Source organism: Heliangelus exortis, chromosome 19, assembly GCF_036169615.1.
Source record: "Heliangelus exortis chromosome 19, bHelExo1.hap1, whole genome shotgun sequence".
Classification (NCBI taxonomy): domain Eukaryota; kingdom Metazoa; phylum Chordata; class Aves; order Apodiformes; family Trochilidae; genus Heliangelus; species Heliangelus exortis.
In genome coordinates, this window is record NC_092440.1 from 3,756,848 (window position 1) to 3,776,183 (window position 19,336).

Consider the following 19,336-nt stretch of genomic DNA (forward strand, 5'->3'; position numbering starts at 1 on the left):
GCTGCGCGGGGGCGGTGCTTGAGGGGCGGTGCCTGGAGGGCCGGGACCTCTGTGGGCATAATGGAAGCTGAGAGAGCGCTTGGCTGGGGATCCTGCGGCTGTGAAAGCTTTTCTTTGTTGATTACAGGTAACCGCGAGTGGTCAGACAGCTGTGGTAAAGGACGCGGACGTGTCCGAAGAGTTGCAAGGTGCCGTGGAGTGTGATGTTCAGTCTCTGGAGGAATGCAGTGTTCAACTTTGCAGATCATGTAAAGGGGATAAGTGTTTGCTCGTAATGTCTTCCCTCTGAATGTTATATGCACTTCAGAAAGCCAGCAAAAATGTTGGTGGGTAAGTCGCTCTAGAGAGGCAAGTTCAGTGGGCACAAGATATTCCATTCAGATTTTCTTTGCAGACCAATGTCCATATGTTCCTTTCTGTCTCCCTTGCATACACTTCCCCTTCTTCCCCTTCTCTTCCACAGTTCCCTCTCTTTAAGTCCTTTCCTCCACTCTCCAAAGACAGCACTTAAATAGTAATATTGAGTTCCTAGTGGAACTCCTTCTTCTAAAGGAGTTTGACAGGAAATATAATCCTGCCTGGTAATGCTCTGAGGGAAGGATTTTGTGATTTATGAGACCAGTTGCTCCATCTTCGTTAGCTTGGGTCCTGTTACTGTTTTTCTCCTCAGAGGTACTTGGTCCATGATCTCTGACCTCATTACTCAGCTGCTAACAGTATGAATCCTGGTGCCTTAAGCCTTGCTGGGGAAGCAGACCTTGGCCTTGAAGGGAAATGATAGGGATTTTGCTAGGATGTGTTTATTGTAGTTAGGGAGAAAATAGAAAACAACCAAACCAAAACTAAACAAGAAACCCAAACCAAACCAAAACCAAACAAACAAGAAAACCAAACCAAACCATAACCCACTTCCTTTGTATTCCTCCCAGAGCAAGCTTCTTTGGTAATAAAATTGTTGTGTTTTGCCTCTGTTTTATGGTTCTGTACCCTCTTTTCGATGTGTTGTTTGCATTCTTGTTTCTATGTGAATGTGTATGATTGACTTTGTAAGACAGTTTCTTTTCTCAGACCCAGAATAACTAAACACTGTTAACCACTCTCATAATTTAGTTATTAATTTTGAGGATAATAGATAATAGGGAGCAAGCAGGAGTTAAAGGGCTTTTGTGAGACTTCTACTGAAATGTTATTTATTAGCTCTGTTCTTTTGCACTCTTCCACTACATTTTTATAATTTTTTTGGTAAGAAACCTGGGAATTGCTCTTCTGGGGAAGTTTAAAAAGTAACACCTAAATTAAGCTTTATAGAGTAACTTTTTAATTTTACAGTTGTGTGCTACAACTCAGTGGAAATACTTGGTTCTTTATACCTTCCCAGGCCAGTAGTTCACAAGCTTAACCCCTTCTACTGTCAGCTCATACTTGCTTAAGAACTCGTGGGGTTGATTTCTTTCTGTCCCATCCCCCTCTGATTCTTCTGATGTGGTTTGTTTGCGGGCTTTTTTTTTTTTTAATTTTTCCCCTGTTATGTTGCTGGATGTACTGCCGCAAAGCCTGAGCTGTTTCTGTTCTGCTGCTGCCCCTGGGAGAGCCGCTGTGGAGAATAAAGGACGCGATGGGTCTCGGCCGCCCGCTCGTTCTCTCTGGCCGCTCGGTGCCGCTGTGCCGGCGGCGGCGGGTGCCTCGTCCCGGGCGAGGCCGCGGGTCCCGCATGGCGGTGCGGGCCTGGGTGCTGGGCAGCGCTGCCGGAGAGGTCGGGGGTGGTCCCGAGCGCTTTCTGCCGCCCGGGCGGGGCTGGGTGGCGGGGCGGGAGCTCGGAGCGGGCGGGGCCGGTGCGGAGGTCGGGGGAGGAGGGAGCGGTACCGGGGACTGCAGGTCCCGGCGTGCTTGGCGGCGGGCGGGGACTACGAGTCCCGTGGTGCCCGCGGGTCCGTCCGGGAACGGCTCCATCCGGGTCCCGGGCAGTGCTGCGGGCGACTCGTCGCCATTACGGGGCAGCGGCGGCGGCGGCTCCGGTGAGCCGGGGTCGAGGCCGGGGCGGCGCCGAGAAGCCGGTGGGTGCCTGGGTGGCCCCGACCACTCGGGCGACAGGCAGCGCCGGGCCCCGCGGGGCTCCGTGAGCAGCTCCTTCCTTCTTCGCCCGGAGCCCCGCAGGCCCGGCCCGGCCTCCCGCGGCCTTTCCCGGTTCGAGCTGAGCAGCGAGAAGATGTCGCCATGAAGAAGCCCGAGTCCGCGCTGCGCCGCCCCCGCCGGTCGCCCCCGCGGGCCATGAGCCTGGGCCCCCGCCGGCTCCGCCAGTGCCCGCCGTGCCCCCCCGCTCAGGGCCGCCGCTCGCCCGCCGGGGCGCCCGTTGATGCTGCAGAGCCCGCCCGGCGCGACCCCCGCCTCCGCCTCCGGAATGGACAAGAGCAGCCCCTGCGGCTCCGGTCCGCCCGGCACCTCGGCCGGCAGCAAAGGGCAGCAGCCGCGGTCCGCTTCGGCCGGTCCCGCCGCGGGGGAGTCTAAGCCCAAAGGCGGTGAGAGCTGAGGCGGAGGAGGGGGCTCGGGCGGTTGTGGGCGCGGGAGCAGGGAGGGAGTTCTGGCTGGGAGTCCCGGGGGGTTCCGGCCGATGGCGAAGGCCCCTGGGCGAGGTAGGGTCAGAGCGGTGGCAGCCCGGGACGGGGAAGGGGGTGAGGCCGGGGGGGTTCGGTTGCCTCGAGCCAGGGTCGGGTTTGTGGTGCATCTGAACTTCCCCTTGTCGGGTTGTTTGTCTCCCAGCTGGGTTCTGATAGGCTTCGTTTCAGGTCACTGCTTGTTTTTGCATTCTTTTTCCTTCCTCTTCCGGCTTTGTTCCCTATTAGATGAGCTGCGGTTCCTGCTCTCCTCAGCCTTTAAGGATTAATGTTTTCTCTCTGTTAGCACTGGAGTAATCAGCTTGAGAGCCAAAGCTTTGCTTGTGTAGTAGAACATATGTTTGCCAGGGCTTAGTAAGAGAAACCTTAACTTTGTTCTGTACTCAGGTGTGATTTTACATCTTGCATAGGGAAGTCCTCTATCGATACCCAGCATTCTCATCACTGGCTGTGGTTCAGTAACCTACTTTGGAGCAGCTCAGAGTTAGTTACATATGTTTGCACATCTGGCATTGAAACCCAAGTGTTATTTCTGTCATTGCAATCAGCTTGTTTTGCTGACACAGCAGTCAGGAGGAGCCATTATGGTTCCTGTCAGCTGTCTTCCCAAGGTAAGACCTGACCTGCCTCCTGTTTGCTAAACCTGTTTGAGAGTGGAGTGTGCTTGGCACCCTTGTGTCTTTTTTTTTTTTTCCTAAAACCTAGAAGTGGGGCAGTAGTGATCCAAATTAGTGTTTTTAGTCCTGGAAGTACATGTGAGAGCGTCAACAGGTTGCTACATCATCGCTGTGCCAATTTCCTTCTTCCTCCGTGGCTTGTTTCAACTGTGTTACTTCAGGTCTTTGAGAAAGCAGCATTGTGTTACAGGGTGTGGACAAAATGAGTAACTTAAAGGTCTGAACTCCTTTTTGGATTTTCTAAAAGTGCTCGGGTCCTGGGTAACCAAGTATTACCTGCTCTTCACCTGATATTAACTTATGTTCCACAGGATAGACTGCAGTGAGTGATAAGGGAGGTGGCTTACCCACAGCTCCCCAGGTTTTGGCATTACTATGCAATTATGGTGAAATTTTAACTTTGAATTCAAACACATGAAAGACTTATGAAGAACTTTTTAGGCAGTCATTACTGGAAGAATTCTTAACTGATTTGTAAAGCTTTTTTTTTTTTTTTTTTTTTTTCATCAGCAATAGGATACCTGTGGAAGTTAGGTTCCAGCTATCATTCAAACTTGGCTGTAGAAACTAAAGTTCTAAGTTTCCATCAGACAAGTTTATTTGGGTTATATTAGTGTACCAATAGGAGTCACATCCCATTAGGATGGAGTAAAGCAGCTAAGGGAAAATAGGCTTGTTGGGTTTCCCTGCAGTCTTCAAGATCTGAGGGACAACATTAGTTCTCACAAACATTCCTGAGTTGCCTTAGTAGTACATTGGGAGCATGCTTAGCTGGGTGAGTGACTGCTCACTCACCTCTTGCTCACTGGGATGTTTGCCTTAGCAGTAGTTTCAGTGTGTTTTCATGAAATCACCCTGAGGCTTGAGTGTGATACACCATCCCAACCCCTTATGCAATGCAGTTGGCTTCAGCACAGCTCTGCTGAAATGAAAAGGCCCAAGAAAATGTAAGGAAGCTGCAGTTCTCACCCCAGTACCAAGCCAACATTGCAGCTGCAGGACAGAAGTGATCACCTAGAGCAGCTTTTAATTCTTGGAACTTGATCTCCTCTCTCTGGATCTTTGGAGGCGAATGTGATGTGTAGCAGGAGAAATCACAGATGTCAGGAGATCAGATCATCACGAGGGTGTTGTTCTGTGACAGTAAACTTGGAGTCAGTAAAATCACACTTGGATCATTGTTAGACTGTTACATAAGATCCTTCCTAAAAAGACACAGGTGGAGGGGACTTTGCTGTAAAATGTGAGAGTCATTTTAGTGACTCCAGAAGGCTCTTGGAGCTTGTTTGAAAGGTCCTGTAGTATGACAGGAATGTGTGTAAACCAGCTGGCTGAGAATATTGATGGTGACTAACTGTATTAAAACTGTAAGTAGGCAGTTCTGTCAGCTGCAGGTACAAGCTGTTCCTTGTTTCTGGCCCTTGTAGAGACCCACTTTAGACTGAACTTCTCTTCTTGAGCTGTTTCTTTTTTGCAGTTGATGACTGCAGAGAAACATCAAAGTTGGTATAGACAAAATGGACATGTGTCCCTCTAGTTCTCCCACTGAAAATGCAGATTTAAGAGGGTGGTTGAACTCTAAATTGACAAGCTCTACTCTTGAATAACTGAAGTAATAGTCCAAACCTCTCCAAAATTACTTACATTTTTTTAACCAGAGTCTCAGTGGTGCTGATTATAGCTTTTTTCCCTACAAACACTCTCAAAAAAAAAATGTCTATCAGAGTAATCATTCAGCCAGACCGGGTCACACCCTCAGTACTTGGCAGCTTCTGGTATGTTTTTTTTCTTGATAACACTCAGCCCATGTCTTTCTAGCCTGATGTGCATTATAGCATTGCAAACTATGCAGGCATGTGTTTGAGTTACACATGTGTGGTTCTGATGGAGTTGGTTTAATTCTGAATTAAAGGATTAGCCTGGCAAGCAGCAGAGTAAATTATCAGTTCTGGTGATGAAGTTTGTCTGCAAAGTGGCTCTGTCATATCATGTGAAAGTAATGATAGTGTCCTTTTACTTCTGTAGCAAGAAGCAGCAGGCCACCACAAAACCCAGTCAAACCACTTTAGTACTTATTCTTAGGAAGTGAGATTCTCAGTAATGCAAAAACACACAGGCCTTTCAGTTCACTGCCCCTCTCCTTTTGGGGGTGCAGGTGGGAGAGAAAAAAATAACCAAAAAGTGAGACTTGGTGTGAATTCTTCTATTCCGTCTGTTTTAAATGCTCAAGAAGATTGGAAGTGGTGCCAGGGAAGTGGAAAACTGGAGACACTGGTATTGAAAACTACCCATGTGAGAAATGATCTTGAATCACAGGGTGTGTTCGCCTACTATGTAAGATTTATAGGAAAGGATGGGGAGGACTACAAAGTGGGAAAAGAGAAACTAAATAGGCTTTTGTAAGATTGATCTAAGGGCTGTATGAGTGTTGTTTGTGTCATGCTTACTGAGTATCCAGTGTGACTTGGGGGCTGGCTGGTTTTGGGCAAACGTTGCAAAGGTTGGTGGACTTAGTACTTAGATATTTGGTATGTGCCCTGCAAGGGAAAAGTGTTGAGTTTGTGCTTCAAGATCGATTAGCATGAGTTGACCTTGTGGAAAAAAGGGTATTCTAAAGCCAGAGTTGTACCTGGTAGGGTCTTTTAAGCATAGGGAGCAGAACTGAGTTGAAGCAGGGAATGGGGTCTTGCAAAGTGGGAGACTTCACTGGATAAAGAAAACTCAGTCATTCTAATAAAAGCACAGCAAATACATCCATCTTTTGTACTCTCTGACCAGGTTGTTGGGCAGTGTTAGGGGAGGAATACTTTGTGTTGCTAAGGGGGTTGATGTCCTGATAAAACACAAGCCTTTTAACCAGAGCCCAAAGCAGTGGCTGAGGTGCAGTACATATGGACAGCCAAGCTGATTCCTGTTTGTTTTGTTTTTTCCTTTCAGATGGAAAGAATGCAAATGGATCCAAACAGCGTTATAATCGTAAAAGAGAAAATTCATATTCAAAAAATGAGAACTTTTCCAGTCAGTCCCGTCGCTCCAATTCACAGAAAAGCAAAGCTTTTAACAAGATGCCCCCTCAAAGGGGAGGTAGTGGCGGAAGTGGCAGACTTTTTAGCTCTTGTAATGGTGGAAGACGAGATGAGGTGAGAAATTGTAATGCCATACCTCCAAGGCCTTCTTTCTTGGGACGAGAGGATCACTCTGACCTGCTTAGATAGGTCTTCTGTGTTCAGCTCCTGGGCTGGGAAGGGCAGGAGCCATAAGAGGTGATAACATCGTTGAGATGCCAGAGTGAGTGTGAGCACAACAACTTGGCAACAACAGAAGAGGAGTGCTCTCTGCTCTGAGAGACTTAAAAATACCCTGTGAGGAATGGGTACCTAGACAGGCCATGTACATATCTCATGAAAATACCTAGTAATAGTTTCTAGCTTTTAAGTCTGAGGTGACTTTGTCTATTTCAGTGTATACATTTGCATGTCACAGTGGGATTGGGAAAGTAATCCTGGTAACCTTGATGACATGAAGGTGGAGTAAAACCAGAATGAGGCTTTTATGCCAATGTGGGTCAAAATACTGTAGACCATTCATGGGTTTTGATTGATTTCACTTTGTTTTTCTTGGTTTTAGTGGATGAGCAACACTGCTCGCCTAAAGTGCTGACTGTCAAAACTTAGCTGCTGTCTTTGTTGAACTCTCATTCTTTGCTTTGTTACATGAAAACTAACCCAAACAAGTACAACCTGTGTAAATAGTAATCAGACTTCTGTATTACTGGCTGTCTGAAAGAATATTGCCAGGATTCGATAAGCTTTCCTCTGTTTTGCCAGCTTTTACTTGTCCTTATGTGGGTTGTTTTTATGCTCTCCTCCTCTTGCACAGTGTGGGGTAAGACCACTCAGTTCTAACTTTCAGGTTCTCATGCACTTCTAACGCTGCACTGCTTGATTTGCAGAACTGGAGTGGGAGAAGGTGAGTGAGCGGATGCTGCGTATCTGTACGTAATCACTGGTGGGGGCTGGATATCAACTTGTTCTGATGGTTTTGCTGTATATTCTACCAAGTTCTAATAAATGCTGTTGTCTCTTAGGTAGCAGAGGCTCGGCGGGCAGAGTTCAGCCCTGCCCAATTCTCTGGTCCCAAGAAGATTAATCTGAACCACTTACTGAACTTCACTTTTGAACCCCGTGGCCAAGCAGGCCATTTTGATGGGAATGGACATGGCAACTGGGGGAAAAGGAACAAGTGGGGACATAAGCCTTTCAACAAGGAGCTCTTCCTACAGGCCAAGTGAGTGGAAGACCAGCAGGGCTCTTAGACTTCCACAGAGACACTGAGCTGTGAGGGATGATCAGCCAGGGAATTGTGTTTGACCTTGACTGCTTGTTTGGGATTTCCTGGTTGAAGTTACTTCCTCCATAATGTTTTTAATGCTAATGACTGTACCCAAAAGGGATAAAAATCTATCCAGTTGTTTACCTATTTACAAGGTATCTGATAGAGTGAGTCCTTTAGATACAAACCAATTAGTCTTCTGCTCTAATACTGTAGCATCCCCTGTGGAATGTGACACTCCATTTGGGAAGACCTGTGCAGTTCCCCTACTGAAGATGGTGGTTTTTTTTTTAAAAAAAAACAAACAACCAGTATGTTGAGATATAGTAGGGATTGCAGTTGCTGGATGAAAGCTAATGTGAATTTTTAAGTCCCAGAAGCAATTACTCATATGAGTCTTAGTTCTTAAGCCACTGATTAATTTTTTTTTCCCCAGGCTCCTAGGTATGTAGTATAACCCAAATGATGATCAGTATAGTAATCCAGCAGCAGAATTGCTTTTGACTGGAAATACTGGTCACTTTCACTGGAATTTGAAGTGTGTTCAGGACTTCTGTATTTAATCATGTTAAAGATAATAAAAACTATTCTCAGCATAGATACTCCTGATTTTTCCCTATTTTTATGTGCCTTCTTATAGTGAAGCCTCTTTGCAGGAAACCCAGGCATTGCAGATTTTGTGGGCATATTTTTTCCAATTGTGGCTTCCCTGTTTTTGTTAAAACATCCCTGATGGAGCTGGCTGTTCCCTACATGTTTCTGGAAAACCACTCAGTCTGGCTCATTCTGTAGTTAGTATGTGATACTGTGTCTAACTGAAAATAGACACACCTGTATTCTGGAAATGTGGTTGTGAATTGAACTCTTCGTTTATTGGTAGTAGAATTTACTGACTGCATCCAGCAGTTTTCTGCTGGACAAAGAAGAAGCTCAGAGAATCCTATAGGATTGTTCTCAAAGAATTTTTAGAAACAACTGAGTGGATCATCTGTCTCTTTGCCTTTCCCCAGCTGCCAGTTTGTTGTCTCTGAAGAACAGGATTACACAGTCCACTTTGCTGATCCAGATACCTTGGTCAACTGGGACTTTGTGGAGCAAGTGGTCAGTTGTGATGGGCTAGATTTTTTTTTTTATTACTCTTCTTGAGAAGCTCACCCTGTCTTTCACTGCCTCTTTATCTCTGTGATGTTACGTAAACCTCAGCTGTTTTTGAGTTAAGGCCTCTTCTGTCACTCCCACAATACTGGGAAAGATCTGTCATGGAATATATTATCAAATACTTTCATGACAGGAAAAGAGAAGTGCTAAAATCTATTAGGAAAATTAGCAGCTTCTCCTTGCTTTCGCAGATGGGAGCTCATCAAAAATAGTATCTGACATTCTGTAGACAGAGTCCTTGTGATCGAGATATTAACAGAAAACTTGGGCAGGAGTCCATGGAAAAGGACTGGAGTGTAGAGTTTTGAAGAATTATTTTGTGCATAGGTGGTCCATCTTGCCTAGCAACAAAATGAAAAATCTCTTGAGAACTGTGGTCAGAAGTTTGGGCTGCCTCAAGTAGAAACTTAATATGAGCCAAGAGTAATCTTTGTGTGGTGTAGCCATACTGGTACCTGACAATACAAGGGAGCTGAAAAATCTAGGTGGTCGTGTGGCAGTTGTCTCTGCCACATACAGATGCTAACAGAGTGCCTGACTAAACTGGCTTGTTCATGGAAATAGGTAAGTTCAGCCTCACAGTGAAACAGGGTTGCACAAGTCTGCTTGTGTAAGTGATGTGACAGCTGTCTCCTCACTGTCTGAATTGGGTTGGTGAAGATGCTGCTCTTAGAAATGATGAATATATGATGGGAAACATGAGAAGAATCACTTTTTTGATGTCATTAGAGTAGACATTTCAGATGGGTGGCTTTGAAGTTAATTCCGTGTCGAGTCTGAAGGTGTTCTTAGTTCACAGTGTACTTCATTTCTTTCTAAATAAGCAGTCTAAAGAGCTGGAAGATTAGTATGTTAGAGCAGATCTTACAGTTGGCTTATTCTGCAGCACAGGAGCTGATTTCCAAGTCTAAAACTTGTACTATTCTCATGCCATTTCAGCGAATTTGTAGCCATGAAGTGCCCTCTTGCCCAATATGTCTGTACCCACCAACTGCAGCAAAGATCACCCGCTGTGGACATATCTTCTGTTGGGCTTGTATCCTTCACTATCTCTCCTTGAGTGAAAAGGCCTGGAGTAAATGTCCTATTTGTTATAGCTCTGTTCACAAGAAGGACCTCAAGAGGTGAGATTTGATATAAAATGACGCATCTTCTTGGAACGTTATTTTTATCCTACTAACCTCCTCCTTACATTGCAGTGTTGTTGCTATGGAAACACGTCAGTATGCAATTGGTGATATCATTACGATGCAACTTATGAGAAGAGAGAAAGGTGTTCTGACAGCACTGCCCAAATCTCAGTGGATGAATGTGGTGCAGCCTGTTTGCATCGGAGGTGAGTGCACTGAGCACTGGGGGGTGGCATCCTCCTCCAAACTCTTCTAAGACTTGGGTAGAGAGGATTTACCATGGCATCACCATGTTGTCACATGGGTTTTAGCTGCTGAAAACCTTCATGACCACACATCAATAATATTAATAACAAGATTTCTGCCCGTGTTTTTGGTTGGCTTTGTTTTTTCTTTTTTTTTTTTTAAAGTCTTTGCTGTTTCACTTCACATTATTGCACCGTGAGCCTTCTTTATCACTGGTAGGCATTTGCTGTGTATTTTGTATTGTACAGTCAATGGTGTGATTTCTGCTGCTTTTGTGGGCTCTTCTGTGTCCCTTTTTGCCTCCTGGATCCTTGTTATACAGCTTAGTAAAAATAACTGTCTCTGTTTCTAAACTATTTCAAGGATGTAATCTTTAACAAGGTTTTCACTTGTCTACTAAAATCTGTGAATGATATGGGGAAATGATCAAACTTAGTGCAAAAGTATTCCAAACATGCCTGACTACTTCAGTTTTCTCCAGTCAAGAACTGTGACTAACACATCATCATCTTATATGTTAGTATCACAAAAAAGTTGTGACTAAAGGAATAACATTACTGTTTTGTGGGCTGTCTTAGCACCCTTCATTTTGCAGTCACATTTATGAAAGGCTGTGCTCATTTAAACTGTAAAAAGTCAAACCTCTGAACACATGATGGGTAACCAGCATGCAGTGTGTGTGTGCTTACATGTTTCTCAGTATTTGAAAGCGAAGGACTTTAAATACTTTCATAAACCAAATAAAATAACAAATATGTAATTTGAGATAATTCTAAATACAGCAAATTCAGCATTAGCTTGGTGTTCTATAGACAAGGTTGGACCCTTGAGGAGCAGTGAGTATAGGCACTGTACTAATATGCTATGGTTACTCTAAAGTTTACAGATAAGATAGCTCTCTAATAACAAAGACTACTTTTTGCTCTACTTGCAATTCTTTAGCCTATTTCTGCTGTGCTTGATAATGAAAGCTCGTGATAATGTTTTGCTTGATTTTTCTATACTTACATGCTTACAAACAAGTTCAAGCTGAAACAGAGGTCACTTCTGCAGAACTTTCTAGCTGTGATATTTTACAGTGTGGGGAAGAGGAAGAAGCTGCAGACTGCATTGTTGCATGAAGTTCTTACCACTCAAGGCTTCTGAAAGATGATGCTTCCACAGCACAGAAATTTATACTTTTTTGATGTGTGGCAACTGAGTGGTGAAATGTAAGATGTGAAAGAGATGTGTGTAGCAGGGCAGGTATAAAATTCTTAGTAAGTGTTGTCTGCCCTGGGGTGGTTTAACTCATAAAATTGAGCAGTAACAAACCTTTGGAAGAAACAGCAATTTAAACTGGTGCCTCTAAAAGTGGATGTTAATGATTTGGTGCTCTTTCTGTTCAGATGACCAGCACAGTCAGTATTCAAAGCTGCTTCTGGCATCTAGGGAGCAGGTCTTGCAGCTGGTGATCCTGGAGGAGAAAGCAGCATTACTAAAACAGTACGAAGAAGAAAAACACACCCCAGAGGCTTGCTTTATTGAGGCAGCTATCCAGGAACTTAAGGTGAGAACCTCTTTGCAGGCTTTAAGAGCATATTGAGTACTGAGCATCTCTGTTCTGCTGCTTAAGTGGTTGTGTGTGATTATTCTGGTCTCCAGGATGTACATACATGTAATGTGGTGATGTTTGCTGCTAGAATAGCATTATAAATCTAGGAGGAAACTATAACCTTTGGACCTTAGGTATCTGGCACGATGTTCAGGATAACAGAATGCTTTTTACTGAATGGTATTCGTTTGTTATTTGTAGAGGAGTTCAGCTTTCAAAGGAAGATGTTTCCCTTTTATATCCAGCAATGTCTGGCATAACTTCCAACTCCTACCTGACAGACATGAGCAAACGTGTAGAACATCAGAGCCTTTAGGCATTCTACAATGGGTGTGCTCTACAGTAACAAGAAGCCTCTATTCAAGGCTTACTCCTTCTCACAGATGAATTATAGATCTAGCATAACTTGAAGTATAATTCAAGACTAAAAATAACTATAGTGATAGTCTACTGGCTTAAACAGTAAATTGAAACTTTTCTTTTTGAATTGCCTGTAGGAGCGAGAAGCAGCACTCTCTGCTGACCAGAACAAGAAAAATGGCATTGCTGGAATCAATGCAGCTGTAGAACAATTGGTCCTAGAAAGCTCCAAGGCTGTGGAGCCTGCACTTCCCCAAGAGAAAAAGGTGTGTGACAACTCTGCTCTGGCAGATCTTGTTAATACTTAATTCTGCCACTTTACACTGCAGTGTATGGCGAAATGATGCCAAAGAGTTTTGCAGAGATGATAACCTTTTAAAGGGAATGATGTGGTACTAACTGTGCACTCTCTGCTGTGATAGTGTGGTGTGGAATATCTCTCTGCATTTGATGAGGAGCTTGTGGAGCCTTGCTCAAATCTGGCAAGTTCCTTTTCACCTCCTGTGGAAGCAGAAGAGGCCATGCTGGATGAAGAGGAAGTACCTGAAGCAGACACCGTAGGGGAACCTGATATGAACACAACAGAAGAACCAAATCCAGATGAACCAAGCTGCCTCGAATCAAAAGAGACAGTTAGCAGTGGACATCTTAGCAGCTCTCCTTTTTACTATTTCTATCAAGGTCAGTGCAATGAAATCCTAGAAATATGAGGGCAGAGATTGGCATCCTTTTTGAGGACAATGTTTGTGACTTCATTAGATGCAGCTAACCCCTGTGTGATAAGGGTCCCACACAAACTCAGGAGGGAGGTTTAAGTTTTTTTTACTGGAGAACGTACTGAGGTGGGGGGAAGGGTATTGAAAATTAGCAGACAAAGAACAGGTGGTGATACTTTCTCTTACAGCGGAGGATGGGCAGTGTATGTATCTTCACCCTGTGAATGTTCGATGCCTCGTTCGTGAATATGGCAGCTTGGAGAAGAGCCCAGAGAAGATAACTGCAGCTGTAGTGGAGATAACTGGCTACTCAATGACAGAGGTAGTTATTTTGGCCTCTTAATACTTAAAGGCCCTTGTTTTAGCTGATTGATGACTATAGTGGGCAGATGAGACTCTTTTACTTCAGTAATAAATAATTGGCAACTGGGTAGGCTTGCTAATCTGTGGTGGGCATCTGTGTAAGGTGCAGTAACTTATGCTGTGTTTTAAGTAGGCTGTGGTCTTGCTTTCTGTTTGTTTCAGAAGGTGGTAAGATCTAGAAGAGAATTGCAAGCATAAGATTGGTTTGGTTTTGAAGCTGTCTTAAAAAAAGTAAATTCCTTTCCCATATAATACCGCTTGAACTAGACAGATCATACATCTTTGAATGCTGGGTGTTATATCTCCATCACTATGGCAGCCTCTAGACCTTGGGATGATATATCTGTGATGTTGTGGTGATAGATCTGCTCTTTTGTTACCAGGATATAAGACAGCGTCATCGTTACCTCTGCCATTTGCCTCTGACCTGCGAGTTCAGCATTTGTGAACTGGCTCTGAAGCCACCCATCATCTCTAAGGAGACCTTAGAGTTGTTTTCAGGTTGGTACCTTTCTCATATCTGTGAGGCTGAAGGGGAAGTCGCTCTTATCCTGTGATGGCAGAAATAAGAACAGCTTTACTTCTTTTGCACCAGCTGTCTGATGACTTCTAGACAGAACAACCCCAATTTACTGCTTTTATAGGCAACAATTACACAAAGAATAAAAAAGCCTGATGCTTGAAAGAGCATATGTTGTTTGTAAGCATGTTTTGTTACTGATTTGTTGTAACTGAATACTGAAATGTAAACTGAATTGTTTTCAAAGCTGGAGAAAATATTGACAAAATATTGGTGTAGAGTTTTTTATATCCAATGCTGTGCTTTGCTCTTAGATGACCTTGAAAAAAGGAAACGTCTCCGGCAGAAGAAAGCTCGTGATGAACGACGGCGTGAACGCAGAATTGAGATAGAAGAAAACAAGAAACAGGGAAAATGTAAGTCATGCTTGAGCATAAGTGGTGGATTTCCAGCCATCTTTAGTTTCTGAGCTGATTCCTTGAGCTATAGGATGAGCTCTAAAGCCTTTATTTTGCAGTGTGCACTTGGAAAAAGATTACAAAGTATTAGAAACAACGGCTGCGGAGTGAAAAATACAAGCTGGGTTAGTCAGGATGTTAAATGATGTTATGCAATTGCTTCATACTTGCATGTTATGGGAGAGACAGAGGGCATTTGAGGGCACAGCTATTTCCATGGTCTGTGTAGGTCTCAGGATTCTTAGTTTCTGTTTTTATAGTGTTCACTATATAGATAGAAAATTGAAGGAAAAAAAAATGCATAGGAACTGCTTCCATCCATCAGCAGGGCTTGTACTGGGCTCCAAAATAGAGGGTGGAAAGAAAATTGAATTGGTACCTCCTAGACCCTGAAACAACTTGCATAGTGACAGTCCTACCCAAACCTCTTTCTAGATCCAGAGGTCCATATTGCTTTAGAGAATCTGCAGCAGTTCCCTGCTTTTACCACTTGCCCTGGAGAAACTAACAGCATTGATCATCAGAGCTTCTGTCTGTCTCCTCTTGGCAGAAGTCCTGTGTTTCAGACAGGTGAGCATCTGGAAAACACATCATATCTACCTCTTGATCATTCTTTTGGGGATCTACTGCTCAGGTCATCAAGCTAAACTTAAGATATTAAGATCAAGGACTGCTGCTTTCCTAGATGGTCTATGAGTTCATGCAGAAAAGGCTGACATGGCTAAGAAGCATTCTTATCCTTTGTCTGGTTTTTACTGCCTTTGGTTCACAATATGAGATTCACTTGACAATATGATATCTGCACTGTAATTATGCCATGTTTTAAATCTTTGCTGAGGCAGAAGAAAGGAAAAAAAAATCTCAAAAAGGGAGAATAGTTTGTATGCCAGTAAAACACTATTGGCGTTTTGTCTTTCTACCCCTCTCTCATCTTCCTCACCACTTTATACTAAAATAAAACACAGTTGATGAGCACTCAGTTAGGTTGTTGTCCAGTGATGCTTTAGCAAGTGTTTTATCTTGCAGTTCATAAAAATCTGAAACTATTCTTAAATGTTTTTCTCAAACCAAACAAAAGCTGCCCAAAAAAGCCCAAAAGAAAAAAAAAAAAAAAAAGCATCCCAAAATAAGCAAACACCACCACCCCAAATTAAAATCTCCCTTAGAAAGATTGAGTCTGAAGGGTCTCACTGCAAGACTAATGGGTAGAACTGATGAGATGAAAATGGTTAATTACATAAGATAATAAAACTTTATTTCTGCTTCATCCTGATAAGCAGCATAATAAGTGCCTTTGACAAATGCAGCTGGCTCTAATTACTTGCTGCTTTCTCTGTAGAGTCTATTCCAACTCCACTGTCACCTGCTGCCAGCCAGGTCAGCCCCTTGCTCTGTGGGAGTTTAGAAGAAGAGTCTCCCTTCCCCTCGTTTGCCCAGGTAAGCCATGTAGCAGAGTAAATCTTGTCCAAATTACTTGTATCTTAGTTGGGGATTAGACTGAGAACACAGTTGGCTCCCACATAAACAACGTGGGATAAATCTTACAGAGACAACACTCCAGGCTTGCAGGAGGTCCTAGATTTTTGTGGAGAATTGTTCGAGAACATGGGATTTAATCATATTTTGCAACTCTTTTGATAGATGTTGAGAGTTGGAAAGGCAAAACCAGAAGCGTGGCCTAAATCTGCTCCGAAGGCAAGAGGTAAGAAAATCTGGTATTAATTCTTCAAGTTCTTTACCATGCAGCTAAGAACTCTCATAATTTCCCAAGAAACATCTCAAGTGTGGAGGGACATTGGCACTACAGAAGTTTTATAAAGCCTTCTGACTCTCAAGACCTTTTCTTTCTTTCAGATGAGAGCACTCTGGCTCTCCCTGTGCCAGTAGATAGTGATGGAGAAAGTGACAGCTCTGACCGTGTCCCTGTACCCAGCTTCCAGAATTCCTTCAGCCAAGCAATTGAGGCAGCCCTCCTGAAACTGGACAACCCGTCCACAGCTGATCATTTATCAGGTAAAAGGCAGGATGAGAGGCATGAAAAATTTCTGAAGTGAAAAAAATTACTATTTCCCCTTTTTCCTTTGGGAGAAGTAAGAGCAGCATTTTTGGGGACCAAAACTTTGCTGCAGAGCAGTCCTGAAAATTGTCAGGTTGTGAACAGTTTGACCAGAGTTTCTGTCAGCTTAAAGCAGCTTAGTGGAAGCTAAGAAGATCAAAAACATTCTGTTAGGACAAAGATGGTTTTTGACAATCATGTTTGCCATGTCTTTACTGGAACTTAATTTTTATCTTGAGGAAGTTCAGTTTATGCACTTCTAAGCTAAAAATACCTGAGCTGCTGAACTACCACTTTAGTTTGACCAAAATGTCAAGGTAACTGCTAGCTGAAATTTGAAATAGGTAGTCTGGAACAAATTGATGTGAACACTTCTAAGCCTGGTCCTGGCTGACAATACTTATTTATAATGCTCAGGTCTGGTGCTTATCTTTGGCTTCTGTTTGGAGACTGAACTGAGTGATGGAGAGAGTTGGATGGGAGGGTCTGGTAGGTTCAGTGAAGTCAAGTGTCAGCCCCAGGTGTAGTGTTCTTGGACATGGCTGACAGTGATACTTGTCTGAAAGGGAAACTGCTGCCTGTCTCAGGATCTGCTGTTGCAGAATCAGTTAGGCATGATTAGAGGTGTAGTGGAGTCTCCCTTAGTTTGTCTCCACTATTTATTTTTTTAACCTGCCTGGTGTTCACTTAGTTCATTGGAAGTTTCACAGACCTGTAGAAATCATTTAGACTGGGAAAGACCAGTTACCATTTCTGTGTTGTATTACTGTTCCATGAGAAGAAATGACAGTATCATTTTAATTCTTCACAGAGGAAAAGGGAGGCAAGAAAAGAAAGAAACAGAAGCAGAAGCTGTTGTTCAGCACCTCTGTTGTTCACACGAAATGATTCTGCTATTCAAGAGAAATTTCCTCTCCTGGTTTTCTTTTTGTTTTGCTTTGTTTTGCTGCTATAGTTTAAGTATTTCAATTTGAACAGATTAAACTTGTGTTTCCAGGGCTTCAAGAGGGTTCAGGAGGAAACCATGTCAGTATATGTTGAAGTAAGATCTTTTAATTCCAGCTGCTTTATCAGTTTATACTGAAACAAAGTTTTGAAAAACATCCCAGAGACAAATCAGCCAAGGCCTGTAGTCTGTGCCAAGTCAGTTCTTTTGGCTTAATAAACAGTATGAAAGCCTTAACAGCTGTGTGGCACTGCCTGAATACTGCAATTTTACCTAAGTGAAGAGGCAGAAAGCCTTTATTTCCCTGGAAGTATTCATGGGCAGAAGTCCATCCAACTGTGACAGTCGTGCTGTTTCAGTAAAGCTGTTAAACTTCTCTCTTGAGAAACTGGTTTCTGCTGCACTGGAGATGGGCAAAAGAGCTTCCTGGCTTTAGAGTGTTAGCTGCTATATCTGTTCTTTTTCTAAAGAGCAAGAATTCCTCCTGTTCTCCTGGCTTGGAAAGATTTAAAGCTGAGGTGAGTGTAAAACAGAACTTGGCTGTTTGGTTTTGGAGTGATTCTTGATGAATTTGTGTATTTCATAATGTGTTCTGGCACTAGTGGTAGGAGGAACCTCCTGGCTTCTCTCAGTTGTTCAAATATGTTTTAATGTGGGTGAGTGAGGCTGCTAATTTTTTTTTTTTTTTTTCCAATTATGGGCTACACATTCTTTGTAACCTGATCATCTAGAATAAACACTCCACCCTAGGGCTTTTGATAGCTACCTGAATATGTTTGGACACTGGCTGCTCTTGTATTGGAAGAACAACTCATAGCTGAGGTCTGTAGATAACTTTTATCCCCAGAAAGAAACTGGAGTCTCTTGTGCTGGGGTAAGGGCCTGTATCTGCTTCATTCTGGGATGTAAGTTGATCTGTGCTAAGCCCCTCAGGCTAAAAACATGCCTCTTCTGGACCCCTCCCTGCTCTTTCTTTGGGTGGTCACATTCTGCACTGCTCGTGGTTTGGTTTGAGCTACTGAGTTAAGTGGTGTGGATTTTGTTGAATAAAATGAACTCTGGGTGCAATGTACCAGTCAAGGCCAACAGTTGCAATAAATCATAAGCACACCCACTTCCAGTACTGCACAGTGCCTGAGCTGTGACTGAACTCTCCTATCAGTGGGGAGCACTGTTTCACTGAGCTGCACAGATTCAGATCTTACATTCCTGCTGCCAGAATCTGTGACAGGGAGCTGGCAATAACTTGCAGTGCAAGACTGGTGGGTGTCTGTTATCTTCAGCCCCACTTGCACTGCATGGGCTTCAATTTGTGTGCTCTCTCTCCCTTTGCCACTGTGATTGGCCTAAGCAATGAAGCTTTGAGTTTGACTCCCAGAGTAAAGTCATTGGTAAAGTCATTGCTTGGGTCCCTATTTAAAAAATGTCTATCAATATATTGATGCTTGATCTGAAAGCAACAGGCTCCATATAATACAAGTACTTCCTCAAGGCACTTCAGCACATGCACAGGGGAGCCAGTACCAAAGAGAAGCCAGGGGAGAGGGAAAGAACACTTGAACTGCTACAGGATAGAGGAAACCTGGAAAAGATTCTTTGAAAGCAGCTTGACTTCACGCTAGGTCACAACTAACTACACTTGGTGGAAAGACAACACAGCTTGTCTAGAGTGCAGAAATCCTCAGACAAGATACCTGGTTTACTGTTAATGCTTCACATGCACACTGGAAAACTACTGGTGAGGGGAGAGAAAGCAACTGAGTAAAAGAGTCAAGTATGCAGTGAGCTGTGTTCACAGTACTATTGTTTCCTGTTTGTTATAGTAATTTAAAGCCATGGAACAGGAGTAACTACTTAGTGTCTAACCAGTACCCATTGTGTTCTATTATCTCTGCATTTATAATCAATTTTTCTTTGCATTGGGAAGAGAGACAGAATAGCTGGAGCTGGTGTAACTCACCTCCACATTTCACAGGCACTAGAACAAGGGAATTGATGCAGGAAAGGAAGACTGTCCTTTCTGCAGGGGCAGTCTTCAGGACAGTATCTTCAGGTTCTATCTGGTTTCCTATGGATTCAGGAGATAATACCAGCAATGCTACTTTCCTGTAACTGATTGGTGTAAACTTAATAAATATCTAAGCAGTACTTGTACCTATGAGTTTTAT

At 43.5% G+C, this 19,336-nt stretch overlaps 1 protein-coding gene across 1 annotated transcript; it reads left to right on the forward strand.

Moving 5' to 3' along the window:
• Positions 1-1,908: 1,908 nt before the first annotated feature.
• RNF10 (ring finger protein 10) lies at positions 1,909-19,316 on the forward strand. Its single transcript, XM_071762898.1, has 17 exons — positions 1,909-2,516; positions 6,227-6,429; positions 7,377-7,576; positions 8,632-8,722; positions 9,719-9,903; positions 9,979-10,115; positions 11,544-11,704; positions 12,247-12,375; positions 12,532-12,790; positions 13,014-13,147; positions 13,572-13,689; positions 14,023-14,124; positions 14,602-14,736; positions 15,506-15,603; positions 15,808-15,868; positions 16,021-16,179; positions 17,034-19,316. The coding sequence occupies exons 1-17, from the start codon at positions 2,354-2,356 to the stop codon at positions 17,108-17,110; spliced, it is 2,412 nt and encodes an 803-aa protein (XP_071618999.1). The 5' UTR covers positions 1,909-2,353; the 3' UTR covers positions 17,111-19,316.
• The last annotated feature ends 20 nt before the right edge of the window (positions 19,317-19,336 follow it).